Here is a 20,036-nt window from a genome sequence, read left to right on the forward strand (position 1 = left end):
GTTTGGGGGTCCATGACTGGCCTCTGCCTCCTTTCATCTCCCAACTCAGCAGCATGAATGAATCCCACCAGGAGGAAGTGAGTTTTGACCTTATCTTTCCTGCAAGGGGCAGAGGGCTGCCTCCAGCTGTTGACAGGTTTCCTCTAGTGGCCGCTTGCCAGGGTGACAGAGCCGGCTCTGTGGAGCGCTCCTCTGAGCCTCTCAACTACTGGGAGCCTGGGGCTCCTTTCTCTTTCTCAGGCAGAAATACCTCACTCTGCTGGTTTCCAGCTTCAGCTCCCTCTCCCGCTCCTCCCATCTGTGTGGCCTGTGAGTGCATCTTTGGCCAGCTGGTAGCTTGAGGGAGATATATAATGCTTTATAATATATACAAATATTAATACATAAATTATTATATATATAATATTTTTATAATACATAATGCTTTCTCCCCCTTTAACAGTGCCTTGACAATAGTCGCCCTTTACATACTTAGCTTAAAGGATCAGGACCGACGCTTCCCAAACCACCCTCTGAGGTAAGAATTCAGATCTTGTGTTCGAGAGGAGGACTTTAAAAAAATTATTCTTATATATGCCTATATGTATGTGGGTGCCTGAGGAGGCCAGTAGAGGGCACTGGATCCCTGGAGTTGGAGGTTTATGCTGACTGAATTCACAGACATGAGGGCTGGGAACTGAAGTCCAATCTTCTGGAAGAGTAGCAAATGCTCCTACCCACTGAGCCATCGGTCCAGTCCTAAGAGGACTCTCGAAGGCCTATTTCACTAACCATTTTGTACTCTTCCAGCAATATTACAAGTTCTCCGGAGCCAGCTCTGTCATCCACAGCTTCCCCTCCAGGTACTGTCATCCTGTTCCTAACCATAAACCCAACCCATCTTCCCTCGCTGTGCCACGGCTTTGTGTGACCCTCCTTCGCTCACTGTCTTGCAGCTTCTCACACAACCTTGGCAACCACGCAGACCTCCCCTCAAGTGCCTGAAATCACTTTCTGTGAGATCCTGACGTGTCAGGAAACGTACTGCTGCCCCGTGTGGGGATCAAGAATATTATTTTCAAGTTCGACACAAAGGCAATTGGAGGCAGAGAGAGAAATCCATCAGAGATACTGGGCAGGTAAATGGCGTCCAGAGAGAAACAACCAGGCCTTTGAACTTGAGGTTTGCCTTGCTGACATTCACCTGGTTAGTTTGTAAAGGGATCTAGGCGGGGATTCTACTCTTCTGTTAGATGGAACAAAATCTATATAGCCATGAACTGGTAACCATCTGAATATTGAGCACCTTCCCCATGGAGGAAATGCTGGGCTTTTGTTTGTTTGTTTTGCGACAGCATTTCTCTGTGTAACAGTCCTGGATGTCCTGAAACTCACTTTGTAGACCAGGCTGGCCTAGAACTCACAGAGGTCCTTCTGCCTCTGCCTCCCGAGTGCTGGGATTAAAGGCGTGCGCCACCACCGCTCGACTTGATTATTTGTAATATTTGCCCGGCAGAAAAGCTTCATTTGTCTGTCACCAACAAAGACGGTAAGGTGGCCATGTCCACATGGGTTGGCTTTCTTGTTTGGGTTTATATTTTGGCTCATTTAGAACTTAAATGGTGTAGTGTCTGGGCTTTTTGTCTACAGTAATTTGGGGAAGGAAGAAAGGAAAGAAGGAATGAACAAATTCTGGAAACCCTAATTTAAAGATAGCCTTTGAGTTAATGAAATCCACTAGCTTGACAACCCTTTTCCTTTTATATCCGTGTACACAGCTCTTGGCTTTGTTTGTTTATTTGATTTTGTGTTTATGGTGCATTCATAAATGCATGTGGCTAGGCATAGCCCCGTGCATACGTGTGGAGGCTATCATGGCCTCATGTGGACATGTGGAGGCTATCATGGCCTCATGTGGACATATGAAAACTATCTTGTTTTTTGATACACAGTCTCCCACTGAGCCGAGTGCTCACTGATTAGCTAGATTGGTTTGCGGCAAGTTCTGGAAGCCTGCCTTTGTCTACCTCGGCACACGCTTTCCCCCATTCCACCCCACCCCAGTACTGAGCGCGCTTCTGCGCCTGGCTTTTTACATGGGTGCTGGAGATGTGAATGTGGGTCCTCATGCTTGCCCAGCAGACACTTGACCAACTGAGCTAGCTCACTAGGACCCTTTAAATGTTAAAACAGACGTTTTTAGAAACTTGGTCAAGGGCTCCAACTGAATTTATCTCTGTAAGAGCAAATGCGTTTCTTCTAAGTGGATTCTAGTTTCTTTTCATAATCTTATTCTGTATATACACATTCGCAAGTGTCCAGGATAGCATTAATAATGGTAGGTAGTATCAGCAGTATGTACCAGTGTGGTTTATCTATGAGGAAGCTGTGGAAGCAGCAACTTCCAAATAATGGAGATATCAGGTGCCAGTAAATTATTCTGACTTTATTAAATGTGGATTAAAGCAGGGCTCTGGCTCGCCATGTTCAAGACCCAGCGGGTGGCGATTCCATGTCCTAGTGTTCTCATAATAACTGTAGTCACGGCAAGAAAACAAATCACATCGTATTCTGCCTCCTAAAGCACCCATCTCGCGACAACATGTGCCTTTTCTGCTTACGCAGTTGGCTAGAGCAGGGTATACCAGTCACATCTGGTTCAAAACGGATGGAGGGGATGTAAATTTATCATGGGCCTCGGCGAAGCAAAGGAGCAAAAAAACTGATTGTAAGTAGCCTGACACACAGACTCTGGCCAGTGGGCAGAGCCTTCGGGTGATAACAACATCTCCTTCCCCTTTGATATTACTTTGTATCCTACCCTGGATTCATACGCTTACAAACCACGTCCCCATTTATCACGAGGCAATGAGGAATTACCCCATACATGGCGCTGTAATAACCGCTCACATCAATGAATCATTCACTCCACACAAGCACATCATACAGGCACTGCTAATATCCTCTTTTTTTTCCCAGTGAGGAAGCTGAGGCACAAAATGTTTCCCCCGTCTCTAAGAGACTTGTGCCTTTTCCCCCTCATAAAAACAATGTTGAATTGAATTCAGGAACAGATGTATCAATCCAGAGTGGGTCGGAAGCTTTAGTCTGAAGAAAGGGGTCTGCGTCAGTCATCTTGTTCTCAATATATTGTCCTCTTGATCATCATCGCATGTCTGTGTCTGTGTGTGCCTATTTGTGTGTCTGAGCACGGGCATGCGCATACCATAGCCTGCATGGCAGACGACAACAACCTGGAGTGTCAGTTCTTGCTTTCCACCTTGCGGCGGGGTCTCTGGGGAGTCAAATACAGCTCCCCACACTTGTCCAGCAGGTGTTTTATATCCACTGAGCCATCTCGACAGACCCCTAAATATTTTTAAATATACAAAATTAGTATATCTGGAGAGGATGGCCCGGCAATTAGGAGTGTTACTGCTGTCAAAGAAGACCTAAATTTGATTTCCAGCACCCACGTCACGTGGCTCAAAACTGTAACTCCAGTTTCAGGGGACCCAAAGTTCTCTGGCATCTGCAGATGTATAGCCTCAGGGGTCCCAATACAAAAGAGGAGAATGTTGGATGACTATTTCTTTTTTGTGACCAGATGTTTCTGAGACATGAAGAATAATTAAAAATTAAGGGATAATAGCCAGGCGGTGGTGGTGCACGCCTTTAATCCCAGCACTCGGGAGGCAGAGGCAGGCGGATCTCTGTGAGTTCCAGACCAGCCTGGTCTACAAGAGCTAGTTCCAGGACAGGCTCCAAAAAAAAGCTATGGAGAAACCCTGTCTCGAAAATCAAAAAAAAAAAAAAAAAATTAAGGGATAAAATAAAAAAATAAATTCAAGGAATTAAAAAAACATAAGAGAACAAAACATAGGAGAACAGAACACAGGAGAGCTCTCAGTGGGATGCAGAATAATATCTGGCAATTTCCTGGACCCCCGAAAGACATTTCGGAGACTCCTCCCTGAGGAGTCAGACTACAGTAAAGTAAATGAAAGACAGTCTGCATTGTTATGACATGCTGAGCTCAAGTCAATTTTTCTTTCAGGTCTAAGTTGATTGTCTAAGAATTTGAAAAACGTCTTTCAGAAAGTCATCTGCCCCGCCCCCATTCTATTTCCCTGCTCCGTAATAAAAGGTTTGAGGAAGGCAGATCAGGAAGCAGAAAGTATTTCAGAATATTGAGTTTCTGCTCTAAGAAGCCAACTGAATGCGATGGATTAGGTTTTAACCCATGGAACCCATACAGATTTAAGTAGACAGGAGAGTGTCAATATGAAAAGACAAAGGGCTTGTCGGGAAAACATTAGAATGCTGATTGTAACAAGTTGGTGAGCCTAAAAAAAAAAAAGAAAAAAAAATCAAAGCAGCCCGTGCATCCTCACTCATTTTGTTTTAGATGTAAGAACTTTTAGGAGAAAGAATGGTCCCCTGTGCTAATGGTCTCGGCCATGATGGGCAGGGTTCATTGACCTCTTGCTACAGGTCTGTTTGAATCAAGAAAGGTAGCACAGACGCTGCGCAGAATTCAGGCTTCCGCACATTTGTTTTGAACACATATACTACCCGCCTTTCACCGTGGCAGGATGGATACCATTTTACATCAACTGCTCTGATTTTTAATATAGTTGGCTGGGAGGTAGCACCCACCCGTTGTGAAATACACCCTTCGCTCCCTAATGAAAACCACCAGCTCTATACATTAAGCCTATAGCAGAAGTTCTGGAAGGCATTTATAGAATAAGAGCTTCCGTTTAACCCACCAGGAGTTTCTGATTTCTAATTACCAGCTTTTCGGAGTTGAAGAGTCCTGCTTCATAGAAGTGACAAGTTAGGGGCGTTGTGTAGGGAATTTAAAAATTTGTTTATGCCTTCAAAAAAAAAACATTTTCAGAATTTTAACCTGTAGGGTTATCTCTTCTCCACCACCGCCTCTAAATTTTCCAGCTATGTTGCTATTGTGTGAGAGTATGTGGGTGTGCATGGCGTGTGGCTACAGACATATGCATGCCACGGAGGGCAAGTAGAGGCCAGAGGTCACTTTATAGATTCAGTCCTCTCTTTTCTCCTTTTGTGTGGGTTCAGGGGATAAAAGCAAGTTCAGGTCATCAGACTTTTGTGGCAAGCACCTTCACCCACTGAATAAAATAGATATATTTTTAAATAAAATAAAATAGATATTTTATTTTCAATTGTGTGTGTGTGTGTGTGCGCACGCGTGCACATAAACGCAAGTGCTCATGGCAGCCAGAAGAGGGCACTGGCTCCACTGGAGCTGGAGTTACAGGGCTTATGAGCTGCCTGACAAAGGATGCTCTGGGCCACACTTGGATCCTCTGCCAGAGCAGTACAAGCTCACGGCTGAGTTCCAGCCTCGCTTTTTATTACTTCTTAAATACTTTAGCAGGGCATGGTATTATATACCCGGAATCCCTACAGTTAGGAAGATCAAGAATCCTAGGTTATGCTAGCCTGCCTTAGATAGAGTAAGACACACACACACACACACACACACACACACACACACACACACAATATATCACAAAGCAGCCAACCTTATTTATAGGGCTCTCTCTCTCTTCAAGAACCAATGAACACAGTTCTACGGAAGGGAAGGGAATCTGTCGTGTTATTGCCAGATTTTACAATGAGCCCCTCTCCCTTCAAGTCTACCAAGGAAGCAGAACAAGAGGTAGGGAAAAACAGACGGCATGGACAGTTCTGTTTTCTCCTTCTCTGTGGGCCTCAATTGCCTTGGAAACCCATGGCCTTCTGGGGAAGCAATCTTAAGTGAAACTTTTAGGAGAAGACAAGCACCTAAAAATTATTGTTGGAACAGCTCGAGTCTAAGCGATCTGGAAGCCTTTGGGAACGCATATGTATTCATGTACAAAAGAAAATGAATATTCAGTTTTCTAGAAATTTCTCATCTCTCACAATCCATTAATGGAATGTATCATTTCGGGCTGCACGCTCAGACCCTCACATTGCCTGTCTGCTCTCCTCCCTCCCTGTCTGCTGAGAGGGAGAAGAAAGGCAGACTCTTGCATCTGTTCGAGCATCCTTCACCTCCTATCCGGGGAGTTTTACCTTTGAGCAGGGGGAAGATATGTAAAGGTTAAACAACTGGCTTTTCTCTCGCATTTCCTTCCTCTTTCCCTCCTACCCTCCACATATGGTCACAGAGTACCACAGAGAGCCTGCATGGCCCCTCCATTGAGCCACAAACACAGGCATCTTCAAGGTCTTCACAGTCGTGTGAGCTGTGTGTTAGGAAGCCTTTCCACCTAGTGTAAAACGTGCAGAAGAGGAGAGAGATTTCAAGAAAGATTGCCTCTAATTATTGTGCCCAATTGCTTCTGTTTCCTGTCCTGAAACTGAATGTAGAAGCTTGAATGTCGACAGAAGTCTGAAAAACAAAAGCGAAACAAACCTCAGCGCTCTGTAGTGGTTTGAATAAGATGTTCGCCACAGTCTGGGACATTTGTATATTTTGTCCCCGGTTAGTGGAGCTTTGTGGGAAAGCTTAGGAGGTGTGGTTCTGTTGAAGGAGCCACGTCATTGGAGGTTGTCTTTGAGGGCTTAACGTCTACTATTTGAGGTCGTTCTCTGCGGTGTGCCTTCAGTTTAAGAGGTGCACCCTCAGTTTGCCGTTCCAGCCGCTGTGCCTACCTGCTGTCATGGTCAGCCCCTCTGGACCCATAAGTTTGAATAAACCAGCTCATTCTTCTCTGAGTTGCCCTGGTCACCATGCAGTTTTTTGTTTTGTTTTGTTGTTGTTTATTTTGCCATCATGAGAAAATACTAGAGGAAAACAACTTAGAAAGAAAACACTTGTTTCGACTCCTGGTTTTAGAGGATGCAGTCTATGGTGTAATGGCCGCCTTGTTCTGGGCCTGTGATGGGCAGATTACCATGGCAGCAGGGTTATATTGAGGAGGGGCAGTTCACCTCTTAGCAGCCAGGAGATGGGAGAGATAGAGAGTGGGCTTGTTTTAGAAAAGCATTCTAAAACATTGCATTTCTCCCATCCTGGTCCCATCTATTGAATGGTGCTGTCCACATTCAGGATAGGGCTTTCTCTATCAGGTGTGCCCATATAACAACCATCTTTGGAATGACCCACTGACACCCCCTCCCCCTGAGAAGGTGCTGTTCCAATAACCTAGACTCGGCTTCTTAAAATTCTCTATCCATGATCCTGTCTCTCTGAGAGATTTCTAGTGACTTGAGATATATAAGTATATAAAATAGGCATGAAAACCAAACACTTACTGATTGGTGTGTGTGTTTAAAGAAATTAATTCTAAAGCAGTTCTTTGGTATTCCTATAATACGGATAATAAATCATAGATTTATTTTAAAGACCATTGAGTGGCTTGCTATCACCTGTAACTCCAGTTCCAAGGGATCCAGCACCTTCTCTGGCCTCTTTGGGAATCTTCACACACAAGAACATACACATAGAACATACACACCCTCAGGCACATACACATGAAAAATTTGGCAAAGAAGACATTTTAAAAATAATTGAATCTTGGTTGAATATTTGATACTGAAGGACCCAGAGCCCCTCTATTATTTTGGGGGATTGATCAACATTTTGATTTTATCGTCACTGATGCTGAGAACGTCTGTGCTGAAGTACACAGCACACAATTGCAGTCCTATGTTTAGGGACATTTTAGAAATGGTTAGAAAATCTTTCCTAATTCCAAGCCAGGATTCATTTAATGACTTTTTATGAAACTCAAGCCGGCAACCCAAATAACAATTTTTATGATCAAGCATTCGAACACAGTCCACCCAAAAGACAGGCTAACGATATTGCCATGCTGAGAAAAGATGGCAGGGAGCTATTGCTAGCGAATGATATGTTGCGATGAGAGCAGAAAGCTTTGCAGTTGAGGAAAAACACAGTAGCATCCTAAAGTCTCGAACGTGCGCCGGCGTGGTCCAGGCCATCTTAGTTGGTGTCTGGTGGCATGAACACCACGTGTGCATCGGATGCTTAGAAGCGAGGCTGCCGGCTGAGTGTGGCTGCTGCCCAAAACACCAAGACTCCAGTAAGCTTGTGATTGTGAATTAACATTTGGTTGGTGTGCACTCATAGCCCTTTTACTGTTCACAAACATCTCACAACTATCACTATTCATTTATGTGACCCCTGTATGGTCACAGTTTAAAAAACCGTGGCTGATTCATTTCTCAACGAAACTGACTTGACAACCAAGGTTTGCCATTACACCACCAGGTGATGGCTCTTGCCATCTACTTTTCTGTTTATTTTTCAAGACAGGGTTTCAATGTATAATGGCCCTAACTGTGCTGGGAATTGCTTTGTAGACCAGGCTGGCCTCAGACCCACAGAGATCTGCCTGCCTCTGCCTCTCGAGTGCTGAGATGAAAGGTGTGTGGACCACCACCTCCCGCCTGCTCTCATCTAGGGGCTGGAGAATGGCTCAGAGGTTAACCCGAGGACCCAGGTTCCATTCTCAGCATCCACATGGTGACATACAACCATTTGGAACCTCAGCTCCAGGGCACCCAATGCCCTCCTGTGACCTCTTCAGGCATGGACATGCACAAGGTGTATACACAGACTTGCAGGCCAAACCTCACACACACACATAATCTAAAAAAAAAAAAAAAAAAAAAAAAAACCTTTGTAAATAATAAAAAATTAAAGGATTCTTTTTGCATAGTCCTGACACCTAGCAGTTGCCTCTTGAAAACAGCTTTGGGAACACCATGTTCTGCTGTAGGCAGATATCAGCCTTGGCTCTGTCCCCACCCCAGTAATCCAGCTCCTGTCTTCAGCTGGCCGAGTCCTCCCTTATACTTTAGACTCACTTTTTCCTTACATGGATCTTGCTTCACTTAACTGCAGGATGGCAAAATGGTGGTGTACAGAATCACATAGTGGCTTCATCTGTCAAGGCTATCCCCATAGCCCTCCTTTCGGGCTGTCATTAGGTGCTCGGAACAATGTCTAGTAGAAAATGTCAATGAATAGTTGGTATAGTTATCATTATTATCCTTTGCTGCAAGTATACAGCATGTGATTTTTCCTAATATGGAAATACTCAAGTTATTAAATAACCAGGAAGGAACACCCAAGCCGTTTTATAACCCAGCTCATCTCCTGATACCACCAATGCTGTTCGTAGGAAAGTTAATATTTCGTAATTTTACTGTAGAGATAGTTTGCTTCTGTTTCTTTTTCTTCATTTTTACTCACTCTACACATGACCTCTGAACCATAGTCTCTAATTTGATTGGATCTATTAGATAGGAGAGAGGCCACGGAAGTAGGCACAGTAGAAAAAACCAAGTGGAGCAAATGCACCCTTGACTTCATGCCCTGGTGATACCTGGACTGAATTCTCAAAGGATTACTTCCTAAACAAGAGTATTGCCTTCTTTCCTCTGAGTTTCTAGGACAGGTCAGAAATCAAATTCCAGTGTGCGTGTGGTTGTTTCTTCTTTGTGCCTGGTTTCTGAATGTCAGTTTGTAATGATTTTTAATTTTCACCCAGAAAGGAAATCTGAGTCTCAGCAGCCACTTACGAGCTGGGTTTGGGTTGGGCACAGCTGTTGCCTTTAGGGCCTGTTGTCACCCAAGTTGAAGTGGCATCAAAACAGATGAACAGGAAGATAGATGCCAACTCAATGAAAGGGACACTTAGTTCCGCTCAGCAGAGGAATGTCCTGTCCCTGGAGCTGAGTCTTCTGACTCTGATGTGTCCACACAGAGACCCTCTAACGACTTAGCTCCATTGTCTGAATATTACATAAGCAACACATAGCAATCCTAAATTATGTGAGTCAAATGGCTTTGATTAGCGATGTTATTGATTCAGAATCCAGATGAGAAATAAAACTACCATTAGTATCTTACTAATCAGAGAAAAAATGCTTCTGTAATATGATTAAGGCTGTCAGGAATTATAGAGAGTTGGAGAACAATAGGTTTTTGTTGGGAGCAGTGAGACCCCAGATCCTGAATTTCTTGTAGTCCCATGATCTGAGTGCCTACAGCTGCTCTGAGCACGAGACCTTCAGGAGTTTCTGAAGGCAGGAGAGTGGTTTCTGGTGGGTTTGGCTGGGGCGTGGCTATCTCTATATAATCTGCCCCTGAACACAATAAAGGGGCATTCTTGGGGGAATTCAAGGATGACCTGTGTCGCTGTCTCTCTCTCTCTCTGTGTCTGTGTATTTAAACCTCCAGCCCCTTGCTCGAAGCTCGTGAACTGGGTGCCAGTGCACAGAGCGCAGACACGGGGGCGCCGTGTGCGGCAACTGGAGGTCTCCACCGAGATTTTGGCATTTGGAGGTCTCCACCGAGATATTGGCAGTTTTTTTTTTTAATTTTTTTAACTATGAAATGGTCAAGAAGGAATAAAAACACATTTGTACTTAAGGGATACACAGGGGTTATGTGCTCTGGGCTCAGGGGCAGATGAGCGTCACTGACTGATGTGGACATGCTGTGGCTTTGGGAAGGAGGCAGCTGTGAGCTCTGGGGCCTTCTGGAGTGATAGAATGGTAGAATACCCCTGCCTGGGTGGTGTAAATGACAGACATTTGTTTTTGGACAGTTCCGGATGCTAGAGGTCCAAGATCTTGGCCTCAATAAATCTGACTTCTCTGGAGGTCTTCCCTTTGCCTACAGAAGGCCACCCTTTGCTAGGTCCTCAAATGGTCTTTTGTTTGTGTGTGCGTACATGCACAAAACCCCTCCGGCATTGCCTGGTATGTCTTCATCTTAAGACAACTGTCAGGACTAGAGCTCATTCAGCTGTCCCCATCCTCTTAACCCCCCCCCCCCTTTGAAAGGCCGTACCTCCAAATACAGTGGCATTCTGAGAAGAAAGTACTGGGGTCTCAGCATATGACTGGGTGTGTGCAACTTACCCATCCCAGATGGCTTCTTGGGTGAGGATGAGAAGCTAGATCTGGAGGAAATAGGATAGGTGTGGGTAAGTGTGAGGGCGGGAGAGGGAAACGGTGGAGATGCATTCAGCTCAGAGCTCAGCTTCTTATCGTCCTGAACAAGCCTTCATGACTGACAGATGTTTTCATTCTTCAGAAGACAAAAGCAAATCATTCCTGGCAAGAGGTGCGCTTATCAGCCCCGAATGGGAGAGTGACAGTGAGTAGACATTTAAGGGACACCTTTTTTATTTTCTGGGGCTAGGCAGTACCACAGGCCTTAAAAGCATTACTGGAGTGAGAAACAGTGACAAGCACCCTACCTTCCACACCCATCCACCACACACACACACATATACACCCAGACACACAACACAACACACACACCTCACACACCACACACACACACACACACACACACACACCACATACACACAGACCACATACACACAAACACACAGACACACACAGGTATACACACACACAGGTATACACACACACCCCACACACAAATCCACAGACACCACACACACACACACACACACACACAGACACACATCACACCACACATACCACACACACACATACACATCAGCACACACACACCATACACACGACACACACAGGTGCACACACAGGTATACACACACACAGGTATACACCCCCCACAAATCCACAGACACCACACACACACATACACACACACACACACCACACACACACCACTCACACACACATCACAGACACACAGACACATAGACACACACAGATGCACACACAGGTATACACACACACACACACACCCCACTGTGGACACCTGTGTGGCCATGTTTTATAACCCACAATAGTCTGACAATGAGGCACTCAGGATGGTCACCTGAAGCCAGAGAAGCTGTGGTTCAGTTCTGTGGTTTTTTTTTTTTTTTTCTGGTTTTCTGAGACACGGTTTCTCTGTGTAACAGCTCTGGCTCTTCTGGAACTCACTTTGTAGACCAGGCTGGCCTCAAACTCACTGAGATGTGCCTGCCTCTACCTCCCAAGTGCTGGGGTTAAAGGCGTGCACCACTACTGCCCAGCAAGCTCTATGATTTTAAGAATGTCTTTGAAGTTTCTGCCTTCCTCTTTTGTTCTGACTGTATTTTTAGTTCATTTTCCATTTCCTGAAGCAGATTGCATGTCTCATCTCATCCCCCATCTCTAGTAAATTCCAATTTAGCAGGACTTCTATAGCCCAGAAACGCTTTCTGGATGTGATTCGGGCTGTTTCCAGGAGCCTGGCTTTTGATTAACAATCTCTTAAATTTTGCTGTAACCACTCATTCCCCCAAACAAAAATAAAAGCCTTGCCCTGACTTCTTTCTACTTTTCCCATTTGGACAGGGACTGAACGTTTGTCTTGGATCTGAGCGGGAGCACAATTCTTCCTCCCTGCACTCTTGTTCATGCTCTCTCCCTATTCTCTTTACTACAGGGATTGATACAACCATCACGTCTATTCAGATTATGGAGATCCAGCAGATGATAGACCACCGGTACTGCAGCAGACTGCTTCGCTGCGGGTGGGTAAGCCTCCTGCGATGCCCTGGCTGCTTCTGGAATTTACTCAACGTTATAGTTTTGAGACTGGAATGAAAACCAAAGCTCCATGTTGAAATCCGTGTGTGTTTACATTGTTTCTAAAGTAAAAGCACGTTAGGTACATGGACTACAAGGGAGTTAGAAATAGTGGGCGTTAGCAAACATCAGTATACCACAACCCCCACGATCCCAGTCTTCTTGTTCAATAGCTCGACCCCAAGCAAAATCCTGGGGATCAGGCTGACTCCTGGGGGCACACACTAATGACCACAGTGGCTAGCTGTCTTTTGAACACAGGGTGGATGTGAATGAGTCAACATTTATATAACTACAATGGATATTAGTATAACTGCAGTGGAAATCTGGCTTAGCTTAGTGTGGCTTTTGTTGTAGGAGGCAAGCAATTGCCCAAATAGTTAAGACATTTTTCTACATCATCATCCATCCCCGGTGTTTATCATACCCCTCCCCCCGAAAATCAGGGCAGTGTTGCATCTAGTTAGACATGTTAGACTACAAGTGGCTGCAGCAAGCGCAAATGCATATCATAAAGATTCAGAATGGGACTTATTTCTTAATTTGATACTTACTGTTGAGTGCCCAGAGGTGGGACATTACCTTCACTCAGGGTGTGGGTCGGTGAGGACGAGTTCTGCGGGTTTTCAGCATTAGTGTTTTTTTTTTTTTCACTCCAATAGAATGTGTAGGCTTCAAGTTAAAAGTCCAGAGTTATAAAAATAACGTATTTAAAAATTATTTATGGCACATGTTTATAACCACATAGAATTCTCACATTAGCTGTAAGAAGTTGGTGTTATTTATCTTTGTTTTGTAGTTTGCTGTGAGCTGAATGAGTTTGCGTTAGATCACACCTTTAGTAAGCATCCGAGACAGACGTTAGTTAATGGGGTAGAGTGAAGATGATGATGAATCACATGATTCGGGCCCAGGGTCTCAAGCAAAATGTTTGTTTCCATACATTCATTTCTGACCCGTAAGGGAGGAAGGGTTAATATCAGGCTAGTGGGGGTGCTGAGAATCCACAGATATCTGAAGGTCTATAATGGGAAAGGAATTCTATGTACTTAAGCTTCCCAACTGAGTTAGGAACTCTGATCCTAAGGGAGATGGGTAGATTGAGTGTGTGTGTGTGTATGTGTGTGTGTGTGTGTACACCAACAATGTTAAGGTTTTTTTTAAAGCTTTTTTTGACATGTAATTGACAAGAAAATATTAAATATATCAGTGGTGCACAATGTGATGTGCTTTTTTCTTTTTTTTTAATATTTATTTATTTATTATGTATACAATATTCTGTCTCTGTGTATGTCTGCAGTCCAGAAGAGGGCACCAGACCTCATTCCAGATGGTTGTGAGCCACCATGTGGTTGCCGGGAATTGAACTCAGGACCTTTGGAAGAGCAGGCAATGCTCTTAACCACTGAGCCATCCCTCCAGCCCCGTGATGTGCTTTTTTCTATCTTGGTGTACAACTCATGTATTTTTAGTTTTTTTGATTTTTTTTTTTTGAGACAGGGTTTCCCTGTAGCTTTGGAGCCTGTCCTGGAACTAGCTCTTGTAGACCAGGCTGGCTTCGATCTCACAGAGATCCACCTGCCTCTGCCTCCTGAGTGCTGGGATTAAAGGTGTGCACCACCACCACCACCACCACTGGGCTTTATTTCTAGTTTTTAAAGATGTAACAATAAGTAAAAATTGCACATATCCAAGGTTCACAGTGTCTTATTCTGTTATTCCTAAGTATTATGAATTGCTGGCCTTTTCTGCTCCCTGTACGTTTTTTATTTCACATTTTGACAATTAGTGTAGTATTATTTAAGCAGGATAACAAATGACTTATCTGATTTGTGTTGTTTTCCCGTGCCATCTGAGGACTGACCAGTCATAAGGAGTGCTTGAGTACATCCACACATGCCTTTAGCTGGAGTAGTTCATTCTCGTAGGGATCAGTGCAGCCCCCTCCTCTCTAAGAACCTATTATTTGGTAGGTGGACCTAGGGATAAGCAAGTCTACCTTACAATTTCCTCCATCACTAAATGGTAGTCAGGACTATAATAATTACAGTTGACTTTGGTTCTAAATATATACATTTCCTGCTAACATTGTTTAAAGGGGGCATGACTTACGTTAATATTATCTCAGGTCTCCTTTCCAGGAGGATTTAAGTTTACTTCATTTTCCTTCTGAAATTTGTTTCCCTATGACCAAAGTCATTTCCTGTGCATTTGGTCTGGGACTTGACTTTCCATATTTATATTAAGGCACAAACACATTCATTCTGATATTGGATGAGTTTGTTTCTGAAAACTATGGAAAAGGAATGAGGTTAAATTCTACTTTCTAAATTTATCATGTGACTTTTACAGTTTGCATACTATGTAATAAATAGTAAAAAAAAAAAACCCTTGAAGCTTTTGGGGCATATTTTGACTTGTGATTTTATTTTCTTTTAAAATCAGGCCTGGACTTTATAATTATAATATTCCTGTTAATAAGAACACACCCACCAATGTCAAATTCTCTCTGGAAATCAAGTAAGTGCATGGCTATAAGAAACAAGGCTGCTTTCTCATTCACTGAATAGTAAATCCGAATTGATGACATAGTTTAGTGAGTTAGGAGGTAAAACGCTGTCAGTCCCTGTTAACTGATAAAGGGTATAGAGGGTGGGGTCATCCAGGCTCCTTGGAAGAGTGGGGAGGGTTGGAGGCCACATTCTTGCTTGTAGGAAATTTAATATTCACAGGTCTCAGGTTTCCACTGGCTGTCTTCCTTGAACTGGGGTAGGAACACCAATATTAACATGGCCCCTGGTTGGGAGCTGAACATTTTGGTGATCTTCAGGTGGCAATACAAATGAGGGTGGTATTCTTTTGCTTTAGGACAGAAAAAACAAACAAACAAACAAAAACCCAAGCCTGAGTTTTGAATTGGGCAGAACAGGATTCGAATTCTGTCTGTTGCTTCCTCAATTTGTGATCTTAGGAGAGACAGTTACTGTCTCTGTGCTACCATTTCTCCACCTATAAGATGAATATTACACAATGCCATGGCATGTAGCGTTGTTATGAGAACTGTCGCCAACACTCATGGAATTGGCAACTGTCATTTATTGAGCACAGACTACCCATCCGCTAATGCACATGCTTGTCTTGGGGCATACAGTCCTACGACAGCCATCCAGGGATGAGTTTCTTGCTAGTGTATGCTTTACATGTGGGACACTAGGGTACACAGGTCAAATGTCTAGAGCCTGCGAGATAGCTCAATTAGTAAATTGCTTGCTACACAAGGTGTGGACTCAAGTTCAATCCCCAGTACCCCCGTGAAAAGCTGAGTTCAGAAGTCCTTGTCTGTAGCCTCAGTACCAAGAGTGTAGAGGCAGGGTCTCCACTAGCCAGCCAGTCTAGCCTTAGGTGGAATATGGGTTCCCTGTTCCCAAAAATAAGGTACAAAGCAATAGAGGAAGATAACCAGCATCAACCTCTGGCCTCCACACATGCACATACAAGGATGCATACTACACACATGAACTATGTTCCGACTTCATAGCTGGTAGGTGGTGGCACTGTGCTTCATGTGTGGTCCCCAGAATCCCTGCCAATCTTGTAAGGTGTGTGTGGGTACAGACAATATTTCTTTTGGACCTGTAGTTAGGCACTCAATGGACAGTAGCTTGTTTTATAGCTATGGTTTCTCTAAAATCACAGCTATGAGTCAGAATTTAATCACCCCAGAGCTCAGAATTCTCCTTCCTTCCTTCCTTCCTTCCTTCCTTTTTTTTTTTTTTTTGTGGTGGTATGGATCAAACTCAAGGCTGTGGGCATGTTAGGCAAAAGCTCTGCCTCTGAGCTACACGTCCAGCGCCTAGATATTCTCAGACAAAATAACGCAGTCTGGCCTGGCAGTCCCAGTTCTGCAGCATCCAATTCCGGAATGCAGGACTGTAGGTGTGTACTGCCACGTCTGCCCTGTCATCTCGTACTTTATGTAATTATTTCAACCCACTTCCCTCAAATGTGCGCGATGAGCTTTGCCGAAGGAGAGAGTTTTATTCGCTCTCAGTTCTAGTCTTACCCTTGCTCCTGAATTCTCCTTCTTCTCCCTCTTCTCCTCTCCTCAAACTTCACTCTCCCCCCACCCCCAGCTCCTCTTCCCTCGCTCTGCTGTTCCTCCCCCATCGTTCACTGTGCCCTGGTCTCCTCTGTCTCACCTGGACTTCATAATTCCTTCTTTCTTAATTTTGCTCATCGAGGAGGTCGTGAACTCAGTCCAACTGCATGCTGGGGGAAGGTAACCATAGTTTCATGAGTTAGAATCCACCATGAACCAACGCCAAATGAATGGCGAGTATACTAGCCTAAGAGCCCAGGGGTGCTGGGCTCCAGTGCCTGTTGGGGAAGGCAGAAGAGCCTCTCTCTTCTCATTCCTGGTTTTCAATGGAAGGAAATAAGATTATAAATCAGAACCTGTGAAGGGTCTTATCACCTTGAGCCACTATATCAAGACTTTGAGTTTATGAACCAGTTTTCAAATACCAGTGATTTAAACATAAGAGAAATAGTAGCCCCCACGTATCTATAACTTCTCTTATCCATGAGCAACTGTGGTCCAAAAACACTGAATGGAAATTCCCAGAAATAAACAATTCTTATGTTTTACACAATATATTGTTATGATCATTATCATTTTATTTTTAGTGATGTTAATCTCTTTGCTATAGTTAATTAAAAAATTATTCTCTCTCCTAGATGTATGTATCTGAGAACAGATAGTAAGCATGGGATTTGGTGCTATCCAGAGTTTCAGGCATCCACTGGGTGTGTTTGAAAAGACGCCCTGAGGATGAGGAAGCTATTCAGCTTAGAACGTGGGGGATTCTTATTTTTGCAAAAAGGGACGAATTTCATCCTCTAGGGAAGACTCACTCTTCTCATAGGTCTTCTTCCCTCATAACTTTAAAAGCAGATGATTTCTTTCTCTTTTAAAAACGTAGTTCTTCAGCAGTTTCAAGCATGTGTCTAATGCATTCAGCCTAGCTCCTTCACCCTTTCCCCTACCCCTCCTGCCCACCCTTGCCGATCTCACCTCCCTTCCAAATCATGGCTGATGTTTGCTTTTCTAATGTGGTCTACCCAAAGCAGGACTTTGCAGCATCTAAAGTCTTAGGGGCTTCAGATAAATTCAACTGCCAGAGAAGCAGATGCATCCGAAAGCAACGACACATAGAAATCAGAGGTTTTGATTTAGGGATTAGAGTTCTGACTCTAGACTTAAACCCTATCATGATTTAGTCATCTGAGTGAGGGTCAGCTTCCTTCTGTAGCAGTGAGATGAGAGCAAGCTCTTGGCGTCGCTAAGGGTTATATAATCAGATGCCTGTTGTAAACTGTGCTGGTCAGTTTTATGTCAACTTGACACAGCTATAGTTATCAGAGAAGGGGGAATCTTAGCTGAGAGAATGCCTCTGTAAAACTGGGCTGCGGGAAGGCCTATAGTGTAGGACGTTTTTTCACTCAGTGATAGATGGAGGAGGACCCAGCCCATGTGGGTGGGCCACTCCTAGACTGGTGGTTCTGGGTTCTGTAAGAAAGCAGGTTGAGCAAGCCATGGGGAGCAAAGCAGTAAGCAGCACCCCTCCATGGCCTCTGCATCAGCTCCTGACCTCCAGGTTCCTGCCCTGTCTTAAGTTCCTTCCTGTCCTGACTTCCTTAATGATGTGGGAACATTAACCAAATAAAACTTTTCTTCCCCAACTCGCTCTTGGTCATGGTATTCATCATGGTGATAGTAACCCTAGCGCAGTCATGGCCGCAGGGAAGCTTTCTAAGTACCATCCCCACTAGTCATCTTCTGATTCGTTGTAGATTCTACTAACTCCTTTTCCCCTCTTTCCTCATATCTTGAAGCACTACAGAGCCATTGATAGTCTTCCAGTGCAAATTCACCCTTGGGAATATATGTTTCCACAGTCAAAGGGAAAGAAGCCAAAGCCACAGACAAGACTCCCTGATGACTCAGGTAATCAATGTTTCATGGCTCCCTTACCCATATGTCCTGGTTCCAGTACAAGTCATTTAGGATCTTGGCCTCTGCTCCCTTCTGAGGAAGGGATGCCTGGAACCAAATGCTAGCTCTTCTTGTTAGCTGACTTTGGCCGCCACGCTTGGCTCCTCATCGTCCCTGTTTCCTTAAGGGACTGTAGACTGTTCTAGCAACATATATCAAAAGCCGTTGTCATGGAGCTTCTCCTAGAGTGGGCAAGGGTACACTGCCCTAGCTTGCCTCCTTCCGACAGCGTGTAACATGTGGTATGAGATGGGAGTTTCTCCTTTGTTTCTTAGGGGTATCAGCACATTTGGAGCCTCCCTGTGGCCTTGTTCTCCGACAGTGCCTACCATTTCCGAGTAGCTGCACCAGTAAGCATGCCGTTTCTCTCTCTTCCTTTTCAGTAAGAAATTAAAACTCAATAAATAAAAGAAACACCAACGAAAGTTAACTTTTATGCTTGTCTTTCTCTGTTCCTGTCCCCACAGGATTTAGCGGACTGCTCAACGGATCCTTTTTATGCTGGGGTTTTCTTCACCGACTACTTCTTGTATTTCTATCGACGTTGTCACTAATTTATTCAAGTTCAAGGACTGCACCAAAGGGAAGTGCGCAGACATGCAGTTGACAGAAACTGGCATTTCCTCTCGCCGCTCCTGCAAAGCATTTATATTTTTGCTGAAGGAATTTTTCAGGTTTGACTTCCAGTGGTTTTGAGACTTAATGAGGAGAATAAAGCGTTTGTCGGAGAATGTGGAGTTGGATTCTGTCACCTCAATGAAGGAAACGTGTCTGCGTTGGGTCTGAAAACACAGCTTCATTTGCACCAGAAGCTGTGAGACCAAGATTAGCTTGTCTAGTATTATTCTTGGTTATCACGTTTCTAGGCGTTGGAGGAAAAAGGACCAGGTTATGTTGGGTCCACTAAATATGGAGAATTTGTGGCAATGGTGGAGGAGGGGCTGGGCTGTGGGAGAAGGTGAGCACTGCATGACAATGACCTTGAATATAGGCAAACTGATGTGTGCATGCAAGTGGGGTGTGTGTGTATGTGTGTGTGATATGTAAACATTAGATATAAATTGACTTGATAATGCAATAGCTTTGCCATGCTTGATGAATACTGGGTTTTCTGTGTGAAGACAACAGACTCCTATTTCTAGAGCCCTGGTGTAAGAGTTTCTTCTGTTTGTGTGTTGCTTTCATTGGATAATGAATAAAGAAACTGCCTTGGTCTAGTTGATAGGACAGAGTAGACAGAGTAGACAGAACTGAACTCTGGGAAGAAGGGCAGAGTGGCAGATGCCATGGATCTCCTGCCTGAGATGGACGCTGGTTAGAATCTTGATGGTAAGTCACAGTCACATGGTGATACACAGATTAGTAGAAATGGATTAAATTTGTAATAATTAGCCAATAAGAAGTTAGAGCTAATGGGCCAGGCAGTGTTTAAAGGAAGACAGTT

General features: G+C 44.2%; 1 protein-coding gene across 1 annotated transcript in view; it reads left to right on the forward strand.

Moving 5' to 3' along the window:
• The window catches only part of Myrfl (myelin regulatory factor like), a 107,338-nt gene extending 88,080 nt beyond the window's left edge, over nt 1–19,258 (forward strand). Inside the window, exons 17-25 of the mRNA XM_041674556.1 lie at nt 443–517; nt 790–842; nt 936–1,118; nt 11,081–11,143; nt 12,395–12,482; nt 14,983–15,057; nt 18,433–18,544; nt 18,868–18,942; nt 19,060–19,258. Of these exons, the coding sequence (XP_041530490.1) occupies nt 443–517; nt 790–842; nt 936–1,118; nt 11,081–11,143; nt 12,395–12,482; nt 14,983–15,057; nt 18,433–18,544; nt 18,868–18,942; nt 19,060–19,146 (811 nt within the window). The 3' untranslated portion in view covers nt 19,147–19,258. The remainder of the gene's footprint in view (nt 1–442; nt 518–789; nt 843–935; nt 1,119–11,080; nt 11,144–12,394; nt 12,483–14,982; nt 15,058–18,432; nt 18,545–18,867; nt 18,943–19,059) is intronic.
• The last annotated feature ends 778 nt before the right edge of the window (nt 19,259–20,036 follow it).

Source organism: Microtus oregoni, unplaced genomic scaffold, assembly GCF_018167655.1.
Source record: "Microtus oregoni isolate MIOR12 unplaced genomic scaffold, Mior012 000001F_ref0000356, whole genome shotgun sequence".
NCBI lineage: Eukaryota > Metazoa > Chordata > Mammalia > Rodentia > Cricetidae > Microtus > Microtus oregoni.